The sequence below is a fragment of the Chelonoidis abingdonii genome, chromosome 7 (assembly GCF_003597395.2).
Source record: "Chelonoidis abingdonii isolate Lonesome George chromosome 7, CheloAbing_2.0, whole genome shotgun sequence".
In the NCBI taxonomy this organism is placed as follows: domain Eukaryota; kingdom Metazoa; phylum Chordata; order Testudines; family Testudinidae; genus Chelonoidis; species Chelonoidis abingdonii.
The window spans coordinates 98120899-98143710 of NC_133775.1; the positions used below are offsets into that span (position 1 = coordinate 98120899).

At 41.1% G+C, this 22812-nt stretch overlaps 1 protein-coding gene and 2 non-coding genes across 3 annotated transcripts in view; all 3 read right to left on the bottom strand.

Annotated features, from left to right (window-relative positions):
• The window catches only part of FSTL4 (follistatin like 4), a 464313-nt gene that overhangs the window by 417642 nt on the left and 23859 nt on the right, over nucleotides 1-22812 (bottom strand). The window contains exon 3 of the mRNA XM_075068134.1: nucleotides 1399-1432. Within this exon, the coding sequence (XP_074924235.1) occupies nucleotides 1399-1432 (34 nt within the window). The remainder of the gene's footprint in view (nucleotides 1-1398; nucleotides 1433-22812) is intronic.
• On the bottom strand, nucleotides 10354-10426 carry TRNAQ-CUG (transfer RNA glutamine (anticodon CUG)). Its single transcript has one exon. It is a non-coding gene; the product is annotated as a tRNA-Gln (tRNA).
• On the bottom strand, nucleotides 10497-10569 carry TRNAK-UUU (transfer RNA lysine (anticodon UUU)). The gene has a single exon. It is a non-coding gene; the product is annotated as a tRNA-Lys (tRNA).

Here is a 22812-nt window from a genome sequence, read left to right on the forward strand (position 1 = left end):
GAGTCTATAGCAACTGGTTGTATCCACACAATTGTAGATACATGTTAAAAAAATCTAATGATGATCAGTCAGTACCTCCTGATGGCATTCTCCCTTTCCTTTTTAAGCCCTGGATGGTCTTTATTCACAAAACAATCAGGTAATTGTCTGTGACATTTTGTTGATGGTCTGGAGAGGCGGCTGACAAGAATTAATTTAAACTGGCCACTCACTGCATCCATTGTGGGTCCCCCTGTCACTTCTAAAACTCAGAATGATGTTACCAGTTCAGGTGAAATGCTGGTTTTAAAAACACCTGTATAGATGGACGTTAGTGATTACAATAAGTAACCTGCTCGCAGGCCTAATACTCTCCTGTGTGCCATTTAGTATCATACCGTTGCCCAAATCCTGAATCAACGAGAGAGAAATTGCATTTGTGGCAGTACAGGTAAGTCAGAGCATCACATGTTCCATCTTTACTTCTAACCTTCCTCATCCCATCCTTATAATATTCTCTTTCCCTCTTACACAACTTGGCCACATTCCCAGGCAATATTTACAAAACATCCTCCTCCTTTACTGTTCCAAAACCCCGCTAAACTATCAGGTACCTTTATGTGTTGCTTCCAACTAGTTGGCTCATGCAGAATATTCTAGCATCACGATTTGCGGGGCGGGGGGTAACGGGGGGGAGGACTATATGCAGGTATCTTTTTGAGAAATACATTAAAATGGCAACTTACATGAGCAACAAGGATAACAGGATTTTCAATTTCATTTCAGTAAAATATAATGGGATTTATTCATAGAATTTAAAGTACTTTTAACTGAATAGATAAAAAGCATTACAAAGAGCTATCTTGTGTATACATGGTACCTTTGTGCCAGCTCATGGGAAGATGGATATTTACTTGCCCTAATTATTCATAAAGATGATGTCCACAACAAGCTGGTGATCAATGCTCACCTCTGTTATTTTCAAGACTGCCTTAGTGGGAGCATCTCAAACACTGACATTTCCTTTCTGCAATGGAAATTCTCAGTGCAACTGCAGTGGATTTGGGACAAGTGATTCTTTTTATTCCCTAGCAGATTTCAATGTCTGAGCCTGAATCCCGTAGTCAGCTAGTGTGTTCTTAAGTGACACTAGGAGGAAAGGAAAAAAAAAAACCCATCTCACATATCCCCAAGGCTCTGTCATGCTACTTTGCATTGAATTCTTTTTCCATGCAAACATCTGGAGGTGGGTTTTCATAAAATCTGAAAGCCAAATGTTATGAAGCAGGCTCTTGAAAATTTGCACAACAGTAGCCTCTTTCAAGTGTGTAGATTCACATTTGTTTCAACATGTTACCTCAAGATCAATCAACAATGACAAACAAATTGAGGGGGGGAAAAAACCTATATTTTTCCTACCTTTTCTTCTTGTGCCTTCAAAGCTTCTGGATTCCTACAAGGAAAAAGAGAATTTTTTTGTTTTGAAATATACAGGAATAATTCATAGGTAGCATAAACACGGACCCACTAAAACATAGTCCCTGTCAGAGTGAAGTGCTTATGAGGCTCTACGCAATAACTAAATAGCTACAACTTCAAGTATTTAATGGATCAGTAGGTTATCCATCAGAGTCATCATTTTTGATCAATTACAGTGAAAAGCATAAAACCTTAATTAATTCAAATCAATATTTTTTTCCCTTTTGGGTTACAAGATCGCAGATCGAAGGGATTTTGTTATATTAACTATTTTGGTTTTACTTGTAAAACAGATACCAATCCTGTAAAGACTTATGTGCTTAGTTTTGAGGAAGTGAATAAGCCCAGATGAATTGATGGCATCACTCGTGTTTATAACTAAGGATGTGATTAAGTCTTTACAGGATCAGCGCTGTCGACAGCATCTCTTGCAAAAACATTAATTACTGCCATTTCTAGTAAAGCTAGCTTTCATATTTTAATTTGATTTATACACAACAGTCACCAAGAGACCTACCGTATATTCCCAGACTATATGTCATCTTTTGAATTTCAACCATAAGTGGGTGTGTAACAGACTATCTAATTTAAAGCTGAGCTAATAATTCATGACTCCACACAAACATATTTTCATGAAAATTTCCATATAAATACCACCTCTAACAACCAATATCTGAGACTGAGGCACTGGGGAGGATGCTGACAGAAACACAAGCCACATTCTTTATTTACACTGAGTAGGACTCACGTGACTTTATTAATAGCCCCACTGACCACAATGGGACTGCCTGCCTGCAGAATTGGGCCTAGTGATTGTAACCTTAAAATACAAATAAAGCCAACTCACAGTGAGCCAGGCAGGTCTCTGCATGTTCTCATATGGTGATTTATCACTTAGACTAACAATATTGGTGTTTCCTTGAGACAGCAAAGATTAGTGCCAGATGCTGACTACCATCAACTTGGAAGCTAAGATCCCAATCTTTCCTTTGTTGCACCTACTTGTGCAGTAAAAAATTTTTTTGATGATCCACCCTCAGATTTTGAGAGCTAGTTCTCCTCCCTCTTACATCTGCTGCTGAGCTCTTGGTTGTATAGATGCATTGTACATCTGAGTTCCTCGATCTTCTGACATAGGGTTAAAGTTTTCTCTTCTTACAGATGGTGGCCTCTTTAACCTCATTTCATTCCCTTAGCACTCATTGTTCATATAAGTTTATTTATCTAAGTGTGGAAATAAGCAAAGTTTACTTCTTTTCTTCCTCAGAATGAAGTAACTTCTGGCCTCCCTAGATAAAAAGAGATTCATACTCTTATGATGCTTATTCTATTTTCATATGGTCTTTATTGTTTTCATTCGTAAAGTAGAGTGGCCTACATTTAGACAAAGTAAAATATAGCACCACATAGCTAATGTCATGTCCACATATATCTATAACCAGATGCAGGCAGGGAATACCTGCCATATGATGAGATATCAAGAGAGTACACTCTAAAAGCAAAAAGATGTTGAAACTGAGAGGAAAAACAACAGAAAAACAGGGTATCAGAGTGATGATAGGTGATAGTACCTACTAAGTTAAATCAAACTTAAGATGTAGTGGATGGCATTATTAACTACCTCAAACTAGTTAGCAGGAAAATTTAGTATTGGGTCGAGTTATGTTATATAACAAAGCAGTACTATATTTAGTCATATATTAGATACATACAACTTTCTACTGTAGATGATAGTGTCTTGTCTTCATCTATCTTAAGGACATAAGAGTTCCAAGATGAGGTGGTTGGAAATTTTCTGACAAAACCAAGTTTCTTTGAAAAATGCTGATTTGTTGAACCAGAAATTTCTTGTGACAGTCAGTCAGGTTTGACAAACTTGCTGAGTCACGGACAAAATTCCCTGCCAGATCAACAGCAGGGAGCCTTGCTATGCAGGCTACTTCAGGTCTGGGGACCTTGGCACATAGGGACCACAGTGCCAGATTAGCTAGCCACTCAGGGTTTGGCTACACTTGCAGCTGTACAGCACTGCGAGTTAAAGCTATCTTCATACAGCTGTGTAGGGAAAGTGCTGCAGTGTGGCCACACTGACAGCTACCAGCGCACTGTTGTGGCCACATCTGCAGCATTTGCAGCGGTGTTGGGAGTGGTGCATTATGGGCAGCTATCCCAGCATTCAAGTGGTTGCAATGTGCTTTTCAAAAGAGGAGGGTGGGGTGGAGTGTGACAGGGAGCGTGGAGGAGACAGAAAGAGTGGATTTTTGGACCTGACACTGTGTCAGCTCCCTGCCTTGCAAGTTCCAACCCCTTCCCCACCTCTCTCTCATTCACTAAATGCAAATAACCCTCTTTGTTTTCTTCCTCACAGACCAGATAAGCAGCTGCTCCGAATTGCACCCCCCCCCGCAGCCTGCCTCCGCATGCCATGTCTGCGTATCTGTCTCCTGAGGACAAACATATCCAAAGGGAATCCCTCTGCCCTGCCTCGCTTGAGCAAACAGTAGCTGGGTTTTTTTCTAGCTAAGCAGCTCCGGGAGCCCCGAGTTCACAAAAAGAAAGAGAAGGACATCACAACAAAACAAGAGTGTTATCTTTACTTAAAAAGGCATTATGGGAAGGTTCCGGAGTCAGTTACAAGCGTAGTAAGATAATCACTGTTTACACTGGCACTTCCAGTGCTGCGAGCACCAGCGCTGTTCTCTTTATTGGCTCTTGTCGAGGTGGAGTACAACCATCTGTAGCCAGGGAGATACGGTGCGTGTAATGCCGTTTGCCACTGTGGACGGGGAGCAAGTTACAGCACTGTAAAGCCACCAGCGCTGTAACTCCTCAAGGTGTAGCCAAGCCCTCAGATTTGAACCAAGTCCCGAGTTTCAGCCAACTCTGGTTCCATATTTGCTATCAACTTAGTGAGAGAAGTCCCTTCTTAGTGGGCCCAAATTTCTCCATCCTCTGTAGAGAATTAAACCATTGCATTCACAGAACAGGCATGGTGAAACCCACTTGGAAATGAGTGACACACCAATATGTCTGCCTAATCTGTTCAAACGCATTATTACATTACATATATGATATGTAGTAGCCGGAACAATTCTGCCAGGTGTCTAGCTGCTATTTAAGATATAGCCCAAGTGGACAGAGGCTCTTTGACAAGGGTCATTGGAAACAACTCTCACTTCAGACTGACGAACTCGTCTTGCAGAATATTCTATTAAAGAGTAACATTAAGGTATCTATAGAAGCCCATAACTTATCAGACTCAATCAATTGCAAGAAGCCTGGATAGATAATATAATAAGGATAACATATTAAAGTTGAACATATGCTTTATGGACTTGGGCTTTGTCTACAACTTACAGTTTTGGCAGTGTGGGCATTACAGCTGTGGTCGTGACAGCTGTGTAACGAGCAGCGCTGCAGTGTGTCCACACTGGACAGAGAACCAGCGTCTTGCAGTTGTGTCCACCTTGCATCCAGTTGCAGCTGCAACTGGATGCAAGGTGGACACAACTGCAAGACGCTGGTTCTCTGTCCAGTGTGGACACACTGCAGCGCTGCTCGTTACACAGCTGTCACGACCACAGCTGTAATGCCCACGACTGCCAAAACTGTAAGTTGTAGACAAAGCCCAAGTCCATAAAGCATATGTTCAACTTTAATATGTTATCCTTATTATATTATCTATCCAGGCTTCTTGCAATTGATTGATTCTGATAAGTTATGGGCTTCTATAGATACCTTAATGTTACTCTTTAATAGAATATTCTGCAAGACGAGTTCGTCAGTCTGAAGTGAGAGTTGTTTCCAATGACCCTTGTCAAAGAGCCTCTGTCCACTTGGGCTATATCTTAAATAGCAGCTAGACACCTGGCAGAATTGTTCCGGCTACTACATATCATATATGTAATGTAATAATGCGTTTGAACAGATTAGGCAGACATATTGGTGTGTCACTCATTTCCAAGTGGGTTTCACCATGCCTGTTCTGTGAATGCAATGGTTTAATTCTCTACAGAGGATGGAGAAATTTGGGCCCACTAAGAAGGGACTTCTCTCACTAAGTTGATAGCAAATATGGAACCAGAGTTGGCTGAAACTCGGGACTTGGTTCAAATCTGAGGGCTTGGCTACACCTTGAGGAGTTACAGCGCTGGTGGCTTTACAGTGCTGTAACTTGCTCCCCGTCCACAGTGGCAAACGGCATTACACGCACCGTATCTCCCTGGCTACAGATGGTTGTACTCCACCTCGACAAGAGCCAATAAAGAGAACAGCGCTGGTGCTCGCAGCACTGGAAGTGCCAGTGTAAACAGTGATTATCTTACTACGCTTGTAACTGACCTCCGGAACCTTCCCATAATGCCTTTTTAAGTAAAGATAACACTCTTGTTTTGTTGTGATGTCCTTCTCTTTCTTTTTGTGAACTCGGGGCTCCCGGAGCTGCTTAGCTAGAAAAAAACCCAGCTACTGTTTGCTCAAGCGAGGCAGGGCAGAGGGATTCCCTTTGGATATGTTTGCTTCTCAGGAGAAAGATACGCAGCATGGCATGCGGAGGCACTGCAAACAGGGAGTTGCAGCGCTGGCTGAGCTTTTAAGTGTAGACACCTGCTAAGTTGCAGCGCTGTAACCCCCTCGCCAGCGCTGCAACTTGCAAGTGTAGCCAAGCCCTTGGAGTAAAAATCAGTCACCAGGGTAATGTGTGTTGGAGATGGCCCATTCAGACAACAGGAGTTATTACCCCTCCCTAGTCAGCTGCTGATGTAATACAAGGTTCTATTGTCTAGCTTTGCTACACGATGAACAGTCAATGGAAAACCATCAAAGAAACTTGTAAATGATCAAAACCACTTGGAGGTGAAAAGGAACATAATAGCAGGCAGGAGATTGCCCTGGCTATGAACAAAGGCAAAAGGTTGTTTCAGTATAACAGAGTGTAGAGAAAGGCACTCAGTATTCATTCATTGAGGAAACCTCTTAAGGAGCGGGGGAGGGGGGAAGGAAGGGCTTTATGAATGTTTGGATCTTGGTCCTTGTGAAACAAGTTAGTTCTGCAACAGACTGAACTTGGGGAGGGGGGAATTACATTATCATAAAGGAAAGGAGACTACTGATAAGTCTACACTTATCATTTGCATTTTATTATTTTGTTTTGTGTTGTAACAATTTTCCTCCATCACTTCTCTCTTATTTCTAATTCAATCTTCATTCTATTATACAACCCTACTTTTGTTCCACTAAAAATCCTCACAAATGCTGTGTGGTTTACAGAAGTGGTGGTTTAAGGTAAAACCGATAAATTGGAGTGTGATGCTGACAGATCAGCTAAGATCAGAGCCCTTGGGCAATTCACTGGTGGGTGAACTTCAAAGGAGTGTTAAAATACCTGGACAATTCACTTGTTAAAATGGATGTTAATTGTATTTGTCTTCATCTACCTACATCCTGTTTGATGTACACTAGCGTAACTAAATTAACCTGTTGATGCTATATCCTTTTTCATGTCCTGTAACTCTGTAATTACCTTTATATATGGCTCCACTTAATTAACGTTAGGTCAAAAGGCCTGTATTTAGTGTTTAGAAGTCAACTTACTTTATACGCGGATAATATGAAAGCTAATGAAGAATTATTCCTGGCTATCACATTATGTACTCTGGTAATTGGATAACCTTAATTTAAAGTGTGTTAGTTTTAAGATAAGAAAGTACTGGATGTGAAAGCTTCACGAAAACTGGCAATTATATAAACTGATTCAGGTGGGAACTTAGGATGTGGTCTAAACTGAACCTTGTCCTTGTAGAAAACTGAGTATGGCAGATCAGTGACCAATGCATTCACTCCCATCCACCCCCAGTGAAGGCGATGACCACTAAAAAAAGCTACCTTTGCTGAAAGGCATAGAAGCAAACAAGACACCAAAGGTATGAAAGGAGGGTCCATGAGAACAGACAACACTGAATTCAAATCCCATAATGGTGCTGGATCCCTGATAGGCAGAAACAATCTATCTAGCCCTTTCAGGTGGTGATAGGGTAAGTAAAAACATTCCGTGATTTGAGGGAGAAACACTGAGATAGCCACCAGATGGACCCTAAAGAAGCTGAGAGCTACACCTGACTTCATAACATATAAGAGAGAGTCCAGAATGTCTGAGTAGGCGACATATTATGATAGGCTGCCCAGATGGAGAACCATTTCCACTTCCACAGGTAAGCAGCTTTTGTGGCAGGTTTTCTGCTGTTAAGGAGAACATTCTGGACTGCAGCTGAGTAGTGAGCCTCCTCTGCATTTTACCAGCGATAAACTATGCTATGTTGTGCAGCATTTGAGGATTCGGGTACAGTGCCTGGCTATGGTTCTCTGTGATGAAGTCTCTGGTTATTAGTAACAGCAAAGGTTCTCAAGTCAACAGCTTGCATAGGTCTGAATACTATGGCAGTCCTGGCCAGGCTGGCACTATGAGGATCATTCTGCCATGATCTTGTTTCAGCTTGAGAATGACTGAGGATCAGAGGCACTGGTGGATAGCCATATAAATAGGTCTTTGTCCTACAGAAACAGGAAAGCATTGGATATTGATCCACGGCTGCGACCCATCCTGGAACAGAAATGAAGACACTTTGAGTTGCCAACAGATCTGCCAGTGGAAAAATCTTTATGTGGAACATTGAAGCTAAAATGACTGTGTTAAGGAGGTACTAAAGATGACATTTTGTCCTCCTGGTAGCCAGAGTGTAGAGAGCCAAAGACTTCTAAACCACTTGAGTTCTTCTGCATGTGCAAAGCCTCATCTGTTTTAGGATAGGTTCTCAATTGTGCGTCACGCCTCCAAAGGAACCCCTGAGGACTACACCTAGGAGGAACAGTGTATAATTACTGCCTATCCCATGGCTGCAGAATCTGTTGTGTCCAGGACGCCTGCCGAACTGATTGAAATCTGTTCTTTTGGAACCTTCCAGCAGTTTATTCCCAAATTGAGAGACTGCCTCCCAGTTAGAATAGTCATATCTTGACAACAGTGCATGACGATTGGCAATATGGAGCTGTAAATTTGCTGCAGAATAAATCTTTCTGCCAAAAAGATGGTGGCATCTTTTTCTTTAGGGTAGCCTTAGCTTAGTTTCTCTCCTTCACTGCAGCCACAAGTAGGCAAACTCAATTAGGTTGTAAGTAAAACAGCGCAAACCCTGGGACGGATCCTGGTATTTACATTCCATTCATTTGGCCACATTCCATTCATTTGGAATGGAGGAAGAAGTTTGCCACAGTGCTTTGATGGGATGCATAATGGCATCATTTTTAGGCAGGGCTACCTTTCCTGCCACAGCAGGATGGAGAATATCAATCAGTTTTTAGGTATTCTCCTCCACTAGCTCCATCTGAATGCCAAAAGCAGCTTTCATTCTCCAGAGAAGCTCTTGATACACCTTAAAGTAATCAAGTGCCAGGGAGGATGCCTCTGGTATCTGAGCCTTGTCAGCTGATGAGGATGCATTAAAAGAAGGCAAGGGGAGAGTGCTCCTAAGAGTGGTCCTGTGGAATCAGGGTAGAGTCAAATATTGTACTTGACACGCTATAGGTTGATCAGAACAGGATCTCGGTACCATCAGAAGAAGGCTCCCTCCCAAGGGATCTGGTTGCACAAGATAATAGCTATGCTTATCTGGATGCTGGGGGTCCCTGGCTGTATTCTTCTCAAATCTACACAGATGAGTATGGGAATGGGATTGCAAGAAAGCTATGGACTCTTGGTATTGTGAGACTCAAGAGTCTACCTCGGGTCTGAATCCTACATCCTAGACTTCAAAGAGCTGACCTCTTATGTTTCCGAGGCCAGGATTGTTCTGAAGTCCCAATAATGGGGATCTTCTTCAGCTCCTATCTGTAGGAAAGCTTGGGAAGCACTCCAGGAAGGAGTCATCAAAGAGCTTCCCTTGGATGACCAAAGGGGGGGTTCCAACACTGGTCCATAGACAGTCTCCATCACGATGTAGCAGAGGTGCTCCTTCCTCAGCTTCTTCATATGGGGCTGGAAGCTGTGAAAAATTTAACATCTCTCTCTAATATGGCCTCACCTAAGCTCTTGAGACAGCACAAATGAGGGTCATTGATAGGCACAGGCTCCCTGCACCTAAGCAAGGTTTGAAATCCTGGTACCAAGGCGTATGCTCCCCTAGGACCAGGTGAGGCCCATCTGACCAGGAGAAAGAAAAATTAATAACATTTTTTAAATGAAATAAGAAATAAAGACACAAAAAGGAAAAAATATCAGATGTCAAATGACAAAAAATGAGTATCACTAGGAAGCAACCAAGTAGTGAAAAGTTTGCTCACAGGGAACACAAACGTTCTGACCACACACAGTAATAAGGAACTGAGGGATGGGGGGCAGCTCCATCCTTTATTACTATGGCTTCAGAGCAGGAGCAGCTCAGATGTGGACAGGGCTGTCCTATATGTATTATGAGGGAAAACTCTCCAGCACCAGTGCACAGGCGTGTACACACACCTACAGCAGAATGGACATATGCAAGCACTCGAAGAACTTCTAGTTTAAACCCCTGGAACTTTGATTAAAGCTGTGAGAATCTGAGACTATTGAGACCATTCTAGTTACCAATGCGAACACATCTCTCTCTCTTTTGTTACCTTGTGCTCTGTCCTATTTTGTCTATTTTTTTCCTCTCTCTACTACTTATCATATCATAGAATCATAGATTATCAGGGTTGGAAGGGACCTCAAAAGACCATCTAGTCCAACCCCCTCCTCAAAGGGGGACCAATTCCCAATTAAATCCCCAAATAGCCGCCTCAAGGATTGAATTCACAACCCTGGGTTTAACAGGCCACTGCTCAAACCACTGAGCTATCCCTCCCCCCTAAAAGTAGCTTTTTCACCCTAGATGGGACTTGAACCCACAATCTCTGGCTTCAGAAGCCAATGCCTTATCCATTAGGCCACTGGGGCCCCTTTTTTTATAAAGTAACATCGAACAGGACTCCAGAAAGATAGTTTAAGGTCTTTGTGAGTAGTTTATCACCTGACCAAGGACTTGAACCCTTGAGTCTCAGATTAAAAGTCTGATGCTCTACCAACTGAGCTAGCCAGGCTCCTAGCATATATTAGGTAATATATGATAGTAAGATCTCTGTGGTAGGGGATGTCCTTGTATTACTTGTTTGTATAATGCTTAGTACAATGGGCCCTAATTCTTGATTAAGGTTCTTAGGGATACCATAACAGAAATAACAAAATAATGATGGATCCCTCCTTTGGGGAATACTGTCCATATGCATCCAAGGATTAGATTTTTTTTATCAGTAAATGCTGGAAAACAGTGATTTCACTGTCTGCACGCAAAAAAATGAAAAAATATTTCCATCTATAATCATCAAAATTTACAGACAGGCACCATAAGAAAAATACTGCTTGAGATCTTACAGAGGAAAATCCAGTGATTTAGGCTCGTTACAAATGGACTAGGGAATGAATAGTATATTTTAAAAAAAGGTATGATTTGTTGATTTAAAGATATTTACTTTAATATCATGTCAAAGTATACAATTTGTGTTTTAACAGTTTATAAAGCTTAACTTTTTAAATCTCACTGTATACTGTCGTTAAATAATCATTTCACCCTCCCATAATTTCACAACTGTGAAAATTTAGAGAGAAATCTAAAAAAGTGCTTAAAAATAAACATAAAAAACAAAAAACAAATTCTGCCAAGCCTGATTGTCCAACATTCAAGTTGGACAGACTTCAAAAACAACTGAGTATAGGAAAGACTTCCAACTATAAAAGCTTCTAATCCCAAATCCTTTATATTCCCTCACCCCAGGCAAACGTTGCACTGAACCTTATGGGAAATTTGTTCAACGGAAGGCTACAGGATTTGGAGCTTTTTTAGTTATAGGTTTGTGTGCAACATATTTACTAGTATGTGACAATTCCTTCAGTGACACTTTCTTCCTCTTCTGGTAGTGCCACCCCTTGAAGTAGAGGTTCCAACCTGAACTGATGCCATAGAGTTGTAGAATCTTGGCCAGGTTCCTTCAATAATAATCCTTAATGAGGCTAAAGGACTGGTTGGAAAATTCAAGTGCACTGTTAGAAACAGATTATCCTCATTAACTAGAGTGAAGGGAAATGTAAGTCAAACTAAGAGTTGGCCAGGCTCATCTAACTCCAGGCCAAAGTAGAAAAAACAGCTATGTTTGGATATTTCCTTATAATATTCAAATATGATTCTGAACGGATACAGCCTGTGTGATCTCGAGGAATGTCTAAAATGGCAGCCATAAGAGACCTTTTAAGCATTTATTCTGTTTATACAGTGAAGTTCTGAAATACGTAGACATTTGTACCCCCAGGGGCCTCTCAATGCTTTTCCCAATATTGCTGTTTGAGAGATAAGGCACAAGGTAGAAAGATCTCAGATACATTCCTATATCATTCAGTTTGTACATATAATACATGCAAAAATGAAAAGCACTTTTAACTTTACCCTGGAGCCCCGCCTTTTAACGAGTTGTTTGAATTCTTCAGAGTTTAAAGGTTTAGTGACTGTAATAACAATAGAACCATTACGTTGATCAAAATAAAAGGAAGACATGAAACATTTAGAAAAGTCAATTCCCTTTCACCCACTTTTTTGGTATACCAGTAAAAACAAAAACATAGGCTCTGTGAAATTTACATGGCAGCTCCTTTTCTTCTTGTAACATATTGGCCCTTTAAACTACAACTCTGATTAAACCTAATATTAAACACAAACAAAATGCAGGTGAAAATGTGTGGTGGGAAAGTAATAGGAAAATGGGACATCAGACTTCAGTTCATTATTCCTCATTAACTACTAAAACAAGGGTGTTTTGTGCTTTTAAAAAGCTTGAGTTAAATCATCTCTTTCTATAGAGAAACCACAACACAAGAAAAACTAAGACAAAATTGAGCCTGGTTAATAGTATGGAAGAGCAGACTCAAGATTTAGAAACCTACATAGAAAACTTTATTAGAGGGAATGTTCAGCGAGGTAGGGCTTGGACAGAGGTCACAGGCTTTTGCCACTGCTGAATGGGGAGAGAGGCTTTGGAAGGTTTTCAGTGTGTGTGTTGGTGAAGCCACAGTGGGGCCAGCACTCAAGTTTATCTTATTGGCCTGCTGGATGCCTGACCTCGGGCAAGTCACTTTTCATTGTGCCCCAGCAAAATGTAAATGGAGACTATGAAGCTGACAGGCAGGTGCCAGCCCATGTGAAATTCTCAGGACAATTCAGCGGCATGTGAGTATCAACGGAGATATAGATTGTATTGTTTTCATCTGCCTGTATCCCATAGTTTGCTATTACATTATGTATATCCTGTATTTAAATAACCCTAGATTAAAGGTGTATTAATGAAAAGTGTATTCTGATGTCAGCACTTGTAAAAATTAATGGAATATTACTTGTATTGTTCTCACTTATCTATTGCTATGTAATGGTGGGTATTTGAATTATGTATATCTCTGTAGTTAAATTACTCATCAAAGAAGATGCTAACTTCAAAGCAGGGCCACTGAGTTCACAATGGAAATTCACAGACTCATTCTGCATTTCTTGTGCACAGTCAACAAAGGAAGGCACACGTGGGTACAGATGCGGTCAGTTAGCTTTCTGTGTGATGGAGATATAAAAGGTGGATTCAAAGAAAGATCCTTCATCTTTGAACTGTTTGGACACTGACAGGGAACCATTCCAGACACTAGGCAGAGATCCCCTGAGTTACTCTGGGTGACTCTGAGAGACATGTGGAAAACTAGCAGATTACTACATCTCAGCTATCATTTTGGACTCACGTGTTAATGTATTTTACCTGCTTTAACCTCTCAATAACTCATTTCTTTTTCTTAGCTAACACATCTGTAGTTAGTTTACTAGAGAACTGGCTACCAGTGATGTTTTCAGTGTAAAATCCAGAGTACCAATTGATTTGGGACAAGTGACTGATCCTTTGGGATTGGGAGTACCCTGAGGTGGTGTAATTTTTGGTTTTAATAACCTTTTATCACAAAGTTCAGTTTGCCTGGGTGGCAAGACTGGCTGAAGCGTCTAGGGGGACTGTCTGTGACTGGTATAGTGATCCAGGAATTCACATTTGTTACTGGCTTAGTGAAATCTAATGACAGAACATACCACCAGTTTGGGGTGTCTGTCCTTGTTTTCTAACAGTCTACCCTGAGATATAACTGAGAGTGCCTGAGCCTCTCCAGACAGCATGACAGAGACAAACACACTTCCTTAATAAAGCATATTAACATCTATGGATGAAAAACCCTATGTAAGAGCTAAGTCTCAGTATATAACAGATTATTAAATCTCATCAGGACAGATCACCAATAAGGCTGATTTAAATGGTTGAAAGCCTTGTACCTGTTGCTTCCAGAGGTAGAGAATTAGAACAGACATATTCTAATCTCAGTTACTCTAGAGTAAATCCAGAGAAGGCCCACAAAGTCAGATGTGTCACAAAGGTGTAACTGAGATCAGAGCTTAGGTGTTCAACCACCTCCTTATTTAAAAAAGCACTTCACCTCTCTTTAAAGCATTTATTATTCTTCCTCTTAAGTAAAAGCACAATAAAGTTTTATAATATACTAGTGCAGAACCAAACTACTTTGACAGAAATGACACTAAAGTACTTGAATGCATAGCCTGAGGAAGAATAATTTTCCACAGAAGCTGTAAAGCAGATGGTTACAAATGAGCCTTATTTCATGGGCATCGTTTAATGACTGCACATTTCTTTAACTAAAAACGTAATTTTATCACAGCATAAATCATATGTTTTGAAGAGGGGAATTCGTTTCAGATTTTTCATTCACTCTACAAAACCTTTACATGAATGTGGCTTGCAAAGCATGTTAAATACCATTTATCTAATACAATACAACAGCTTTAGTCATCAAGGTTAACTTTTAGCACCTATTATCTTCCTTTTTAATGATAGTTAATTGAACTAACAAAATAGAAAATGCAGTTCTGTAAATGTCTAATTTAACTGTGTATTTGAACTGCATAATCATTGTTTATGCTGAAATCAATGTAGTATATATCATTATTCACAAGGCATTTATCTATTGGAGGGCTGCCCTTCTGGAGGACTAACCAAACTTATGACTTGAAAGTAGATGTAGTGTCAGCAAGTGTGAATCACTATTACTACCTGAGATGGAAAAAAATATAATGGAAATTGGATATTTCTTCAGATCGCTTCCCCCCCCCCGCCCCCCGGCTACTACAAAACAGCTTTATTTCGCCTGAGCAACTGTATAACACAGCCTCACTTCAAACACCTGGATGAACATATATACATTTTTGCACAAACAACTTTTCTGCTGTTATAAAAGAAGCATCTCCAGCTGCCATGCTAAGAGACAATGGCTACTTTGTGTAACAGTCTTCTGATTAACGCTGAACCATGGATTTTGCCAATAAACTTGAGTATTTTGAAATGGACTATCAGATTTCCTTGAGAGAAAAAACAAAAAACAATTCTAGACAGAATGTATTCCTTTACAGTGACCTATGCAAATACTCTTCAGAGTGACAGAGAAAATAGCTACATAACATGATGCATATACATCTGATGCATGATAGCAATGTGGCATAAAGGTTTTATTGATGTGTTTTGGGGATGGATTGAGTAGCAAAACCAAGTGAGAGTTATGCTGGTTAACCTAGATGAATGCAAATGAAACCTTTGTACAACAAAATTATATTAAAACAACAATTTGTAGAGTGTGTGTGTGTGTGCAGTGAAATAATACACACATTGTATATCAATATATCTCCACACACACAATTTGGCCTAACACTACAAGTCGCTGTTCTGTGCAGAGCAGGGTGTGCAAATTTATTCTGCAAGCAGAAGCTGTGTGTATGGATGCAGTATAGTCAAGAATTTGGCACCGACCTCAGTACTGAGCAGAAATAATTCTTAAGACCTTGTACATCAGCCCCCTTACTCAAAAGGGCACAAGATAAAAAGGGGGCAAAGAGTGAATGTCTCTAAGGGTTTGCCTACACTTGCAGCTGTATAGCACTAGGAGTTAAAGCTATCTTCGTACAGCTGTGTAGGGAAAGTGCTGCAGTGTGGCCAAACTGACAGCTACCAATGCACTGTCATGGCCACATTTGCAGCAGTGTAGGGAGTGGTGCATTATGGGAAGCTATCCCAGCATTCAAGTGGTCGCAATGTGCTTTTCAAAAGAGGAGTGTGGGGTGGAGTGTGACAGAGAGTGTGGGGGAGACAGAGAGAGTGGATTTTTGGAGCTGACACTGTGTCAGCTCCCTGCCCTGCAAGTTCTAAGGACTTGAAGATACACAGCACCAACCTTCAATCATTTTAAAAGTTTCGACCCCTGCTCCCACCCCTCTCTTACTCACTAAATGCAAATAGCCTTCAGACCAGATAAGCAGCTGCTCCAAAACAGACCCCCCTTCTCCCCTCTGGGCTGTTTCTCTCCTCAAGCAAACACTAGCAGTGGACATTCATTCCCCCTGCCTGCCTCTGCTCGAGCAAACAGTAGCTGTGTTTGTTTTTTAAATAAGCAGCTCCAGGAGCCCCGAGTTCAAAACAAAACAAAGGGAGGCATCACAACAAAACAAAGAGTGTTATCTTTACTTAAAAAGCATTATGGGAGGGTTCTGGAGGTCAGTTACAGCATAGTAAGATTAATCACTGTTTACACTGGCACTCCAGCGCTGCAAGAGCAGCACTGTTCTCTTTATTCCTCTCGTCGAGGTGGAGTACAGGCAGCGCTGTAGCCAGGGAGATACAGCGCTGTATGTGCCTTGCCAGTGTGGACGGGGAGTAAGTTACAGCGCTGTAAAGCCACCACCAGCGCTGTAACTCTCAAGTGTAGCCAAGCCCTCAGACAGAACCTAAATATGGTCCTCTGTGACGTTATCTGATTAAAATATGACCAAGTACATAATTGTTGCTACCACTGTTATATAATTGCAACAGATCTTGTACAAAGTATGTCAAGTAAGGAGTCTGTGGAAAGGCTATGATTTGATGAATATGATTATGCTATTTGTATGCATGTATCTGAAGTTATGAATATTAATATTGTTACGAATATTAACTATGTACCTGTATTTCAAATGTTTGCTCCTGTGGTAACACCAAGGTATTTAGTCTGCACATCTTAAAGGGCCTATTCAAGTTAAATGGTTCATCAAGGAACACTTAACTCACTATGGACCATGGGAGATGCCTTTCTAAACTTAAAGGGCTTTCCCGTGATGGCCTCTACTATGGGTATATCTACACTACGGGATTATTCCGATTTTACATAAACCGGTTTTGTAAAACAGATTGTATAAAGTCGAGTGCACACGGCCACACTAAGCACATTAATTCAGTGGTGTGCGTCCATGGTCCGAGGCTACCGTCGATTTCTGGAGCATTGCACTGTGGGTAGCTATCCCGTAGCTATCCCATAGTTCCCGCAGTCTCCCCCGCCCATTGGAATTCGGGGTTGAGACCCCACTGCAAAAACAGTGTTGCTGGTGATTCTGGGTAAATGTCGTCACTCATTCCTTCCTCCATAAAAGCAATGGCAGACAATCATTTCGCACTCTTTTTCCCTGGATTGCCCTGGCAGACGCCATAGCATGGCAACCATGGAGCCCGTTCAGCGTTTTTTTACTGTCACCGTATGTCTACTGGATGTTGCTAGCAGACGCGGTACTGCAGTGCTACACAGCAGCATTCATTTGCCTTTGCAAGATAGCAGAGACGGTTATCAGTTGTTCTGTACCGTCTGCATGCATTGTAAATTGGTGATGAGATGGATCGGGTTATAGTCATTCTGTACCGTCTCTGCTGTCATGGGTGCCCCTGGCTGAGGTCGGCCGGGCGCAAAGACAAAATGGAATGACTCCCGACATATCCTCCTTTATGGTATTCTTAAAAATAGAGTCGTCCTGCCTAGAATATGGGGTAAGGACTAGAGAACCAGTGTATCCGAGAACCAGGAGTCACAGCCGCTCCATGTCCAATCCGGCAAAATGATAGGCTACACCTACATGCCATTCATGGGGGTGCCCTGCACAACCCAACCCGTGCTTCCGTCTTCTCCCCAACCCTCCTGGGCTTACCGTTGCAGTGTCCCCCCATTTGTGTATGAAAGTAATAAGAATGCAGGAATATAACACTGACTTGTTAAGTGAGATAAAAATGAGGGGAGGCACAGCCTCCACTGCTATGATAGTCAGGCAGACATTAAATGGTGGGCGGAGAGAGAGGCCCAGGATCCACTGCTATGATAGTCCAGGCAAGTACAGAGTCTTTATCATTTACACAGGAAAGCGGAGGGGGCTGATGGAGCTTCAGTCCCAGTTGCTATGATGAAATGGGGTTTAAACAGCCGTTCTGTAACCATCTACTGGGAAATGGACAGGGTCATTCCTATTTTTATCGCAGGCGCCCCGCGCCGACCTCACCTGAGGCCAGCCAGGAGCACCATGGGCTGACTGCTGATGATGGATAGCCAGTCATATTGTAACCGTTGACCACCGGGAGGGGGAAGGATACTGCTGTTCACATCGCAAACATTCGCGTCTACCAGCAGCATCCAGTAGACATTCAGTGACATTGAAAAAATCAAGAAACGATTTTTTCCCCTTCTATTTCACAGCGGTGGGAGGGGTAAAATAAGAGCTATTCCTGAACCACGCCGGATCAATGTGTTGACCCTATAGGCATTGGGAGCTCGAGCCAATATGCAAATAACTTTTTTTGTGGACGGTGGGATGGTGGGATGAGCTGGAGTCCTCAGTACCCCCCTCCCTCCCTCCATAACGTCCATTTGTATCTTTGGCTTTCCGTTATGCTTGTCACGCAGCCTGTGCTGTGGGACTCTGTATCATAGCTTTCCTACTAGATTTGAACCTTAGGCGTTATAATGAAAAGTAGCATGACCCTTCCTATAGCTTATTACCAGCCCTAGATCTGATATCGCTTGCCACCATCCAAAAATTCGTTGGTTTTGGCTCACTTCTGGTCTCCCAAAACCATCCCTGGTTGGAACCCAAACAAGACTCAGATGCCCTGAGTCTACAACAAAGGGAAATAACCCACTTCCCTCCCCCTCTCTCTCTCCGACCCATTACCTTCCTGCTCTGGGCTAACCTGAGAGTTACTGATGTCAACCTCTTTACATCACAATACAAGAAGCATGTCTCCTCTCTTCCACAAGAGACAACCAAATACAAGGAAACAGAAAAGATCTATCTCTCTCTCCCCTTGTTTTCTCCCTCCCACCAATTCCCTGGTGCTGCAGAGATTCACCCTCCGTAGATCTAACACAAAGAGAATTTTCCCTCCCTTTCGTGGCCTTAGACCTACCCAGAAGAAAATCTCAACCAGTCTTAAAGAAAGCTTTATATAAAAAAAAAGAAAAAACACATGAACCTGATCTCTGCATCAAGGTGACAATACACAGGGCTATTGTTAAAAGAAAAAATGAATAAACAGTCTATTCAAAAGATAGTCCAGTTTAAAACATTCCAGCAACACTACACACTGTAAATACAAAAAACCAATAACAGCCTATTATTTCTACCTTTGTACTTACAACTGGGAAACTGAAGTTAGAAGCTTACAGATAGAAAAGATCCCCTCTCATAGCTGAGAGCCAGAAAAAGACACAGACCCAAACATTCCCTCCTCAGCCTTTGAAAAATCGTTTCCTGATTGTCCTCTGGTCAGGTGTTTGGTTCCCTTTGTTAACCCTTTACAGGTGAAAGAAACATTAACTCCTTAGCTATCTGTTTATGACACATAGCCTAGAGATTTTTTCAAATGCTTTGGCATTTTGTGTTCTGTAACAGAGCTCTGTAGAACAAGATTTGTCTCCCCATACAGGCGGTCAGATCCAGTATCTCCTGTACGGTCCATGCTGGGGATTTGGGACGCATTGCCACCCGTCTGCTGATCAGAGCTCCACGCTGGGCAAACAGGAAATGAATTCAAAGAGTTCAAGGGGCTTTTCTGTCTACCTGGCCACTGCATCCGCATTCAGATTGCTGTCCACAGTGGTCACAATGGTTGCACTGTTGGGAACAAGCCGCCGGCCAATACCGTCAATTTGGGCCACACTACCCTAATCCGATATGGTAATACTGATTTCATGTACTCCTCTCATTGGGGAGTGTAGTCCAAAAGATTTAAAGAGCCCTTTATATCGATATAAAGGGCCTCGTTGTGTGGACAGGTGCAGCATTAAATTGGTTTAACGCTGCTAAAATCGGTTTAAACGCGTAGTGTAGATCAGGCCTAAGACTAAGCAAAGCATTCATGGACATGTGACTTGCCCATGTGACTCCAAACACCATCTTGGTACCTGTAATTTTCCACAGTGAGAACAATGGGTTTCCCTTCACTTGGCAGAAGCTAAAAAAGACCCTGGAAACATCTCCATTTTGTCTCTTTCCTGCTCATACCTCTGATTATGAATTTATACTAATGGGAGCATTCTAACAAAGGGACTGAGGACCTTCCAATGATTTGGAAGCAACCAGAGATTTAGCAAGCCAGCAGTTTATTCCATCACTGCTACAAGCACAACCCAAGAACTTTGCTTTATTGTGTTTATTTTATTCTTTTAATCAATTTTAGCTCACCTTTTTTATAAATAAATATTTAATTTTAGATATTAAAGGATTGGCAACAACATGATTATTGGGAAAGATCCGAGTTGTATATTGACCTAGATATATGGCTGGTCCTTTTTTGATCAGAAGAACCCTTTTGTTGGACGAAATTGGTTTTAAATAACCACTCATCATTAGTGTTCTTAGTTGTGATACAACAGGGGTTCTCAAACTGGGGGTCATGACCCCTCAGAGGACTGTGAGGTTATTATGTGAGGGGTTGCAAGCTGTCAGCCTCCACCCCAAACCTCACTTCACCTTTATAATAGTGTTAAATATTTTTAAAAGTGTTTTTAATTTATAAGGGAGGGGAGGTTGCACTCAGAGGTTTGCTGTGTGAAACAAGTCACTAGTACAAAAGTTTGAGAACCACAGATATAAGGATTGGAATCTCTCAGGAAACTGCTTTTCTGCCTTCATGTTGGCCAGTGTGGTGAAACAGAAGTTTACTATGTATTCCTGCTTCTGTATATCTCCTGGGAGAATAACCATGAGTTTTGGGGTCTGTCTGCCCTATTTCTCAGCAGTTTATCCTGAATTTGGTATTTTCAGTTGTGACCCATGGAGGCAAGGTGACACTCCTCCATAAACAAATGAGGTTCTCAGCTAAACATTCCCTTCAAACCTTTTTCTACAAACAAAACAACATTCAATAATACAGGATTGGGTTTCTTCATGATCCCTTGTCCTTCATTTAACTAGGGTGACCAGATGTCCCAATTTTATAGGGACAGTCCCAATTTTGGGTCTTTTTCTTATACAGGTTCCTATTACCCCCTACCCTGATTTTTCACATTTGCTCTCTGGTCACCCTACACTTAACAACAGTAAAAACAGTGCTATGTAGGTTTCAGCATGGCTGTTGTAGACCTTGCCTAGACCCTGGATGAGAATTCAGTTTGTTAGCCCACTCTGAATCCCAAGTTGTTCTACGTTCACTATGCTAGATGGATTCAAGCTAGCTGGTGGGTGTGTGTGTAAATAAATAAATATGAATAAAACTTTTGCTATCCGGATATACCTAGTTTGTGAAACTAGTGAGATTACCACCACTGCAACTGTCCATCATTTCTTATTCATGCTGTCCCTAAGTGGATGACAGGTAGTGCTGCCCCCTATCCCCACAAAAAGGGGAGGGAAATCTGTCCTGCAGGAATTTTCAAGATTTCAACATTTGTTTTTGTCTTGAATTGGAACGAAAAGTTGAAGTCTGGGAACTTCTCACGAAACAAGATATTCGAAACATTGTTTTGATCTTATAGAAATGTTTTGAGAAGGTAAAATTTTATTTTGATTCATAGTTTATAATAAAAAAAGTCAACTATAATAAGAAAGTTTAAATGGAACGTTTCAATAATTTCCTGTAAAAATTTTGACCAAAAAAATCCTTCTCATGAAATGTTTTGATTTAGTCAAACCAGTAATTTCCAATGGAAAACTGTTCTGTCCAAAAAAATGTTGACCAGCTCTAACGACAAGCTTGTTAAACAAGAAAATGACAAAAAGCAAAAAGACACTTTCAGCATGAATTCATGAAACTTTCATGATTTGCAAATGTTCTTGTGAATCATATGAATATTCACAAACAACGTAGAGTTTGATTAAGTGGCTCTAATTCCATTTACTGCTATTTGTTCTCATATTGTTCAGAAAAATACATCTATACATGCACAACTGTTTCCAAAAAGGGCTCAACACCTCACTGGTTTGGGCCCTTAATTCAGTCTTTGGTGGATTCATAAAAGACTTCAATTATATGTTGGAAGTCTTTGGTTCTTCAACATTTTGTGCTTTGCTTATATATCCCTGTGGTATATTCCAGTCTCTGTACTGCAATTTCAAAATCTGAATGCATTTTACCAGAAGTAATATAGGAAAACAAACACAGAGTTAGAATAAATATCAGCCTTTGTGTTAATGTCACACAAAATTAGCCTTGTACATGTCAGGTTAACTTTATTAAACAAGCGTTAAATAGTAATTGACCATTTCAACTTGTTATGGCTGTTAATCTGCAAGTTACATTAAGAGACCAGCAAACACACACACACACACCTCCCAGCAAAATAAATTAAAAACTAATTAACATTTTGATTTGGAAGGTAATCAGTGGTCTATCACACTGAACAAGTAATCTACCTGCCCTGGATTGTCCTAACTGTTAGCAATTGATGATTAATTCCAGTGCCTCATGGGAATTCTCTTTTAACATGTCTAAATTTTCCTCTGCAGCCAGGGAATAACTAAGTGAAACAAACCAATTGTATGTGGAACTGCTTACCTACATAACATATTGATTCCGGTGTCATCTTCGATAGATCATTTGGAAACAAAGCTAATTCAACTCTCAGGTCTACTGGTGAACATAATGGACCTATGCATATTTAGAATAGAGATGAGCCCAAATAACAAAGTTAAAATACAACTGCGAACTTTCCAGAAGTTCAGTTCTGGGGGTTTGGTTTGGTGTTCTAGAAAGATAAGATCTAGCACCAAAGTAGGGCACATTCATCAACAGCTTGTAAAGAGTTAATAAATGATTGATATTATTTGTTTTATATAATTACACACACACACACACACACACTCTTACAGAAATGAGTTGTATGTGTATATATATAGAACTGTTCAACATGGTTACAAGCAG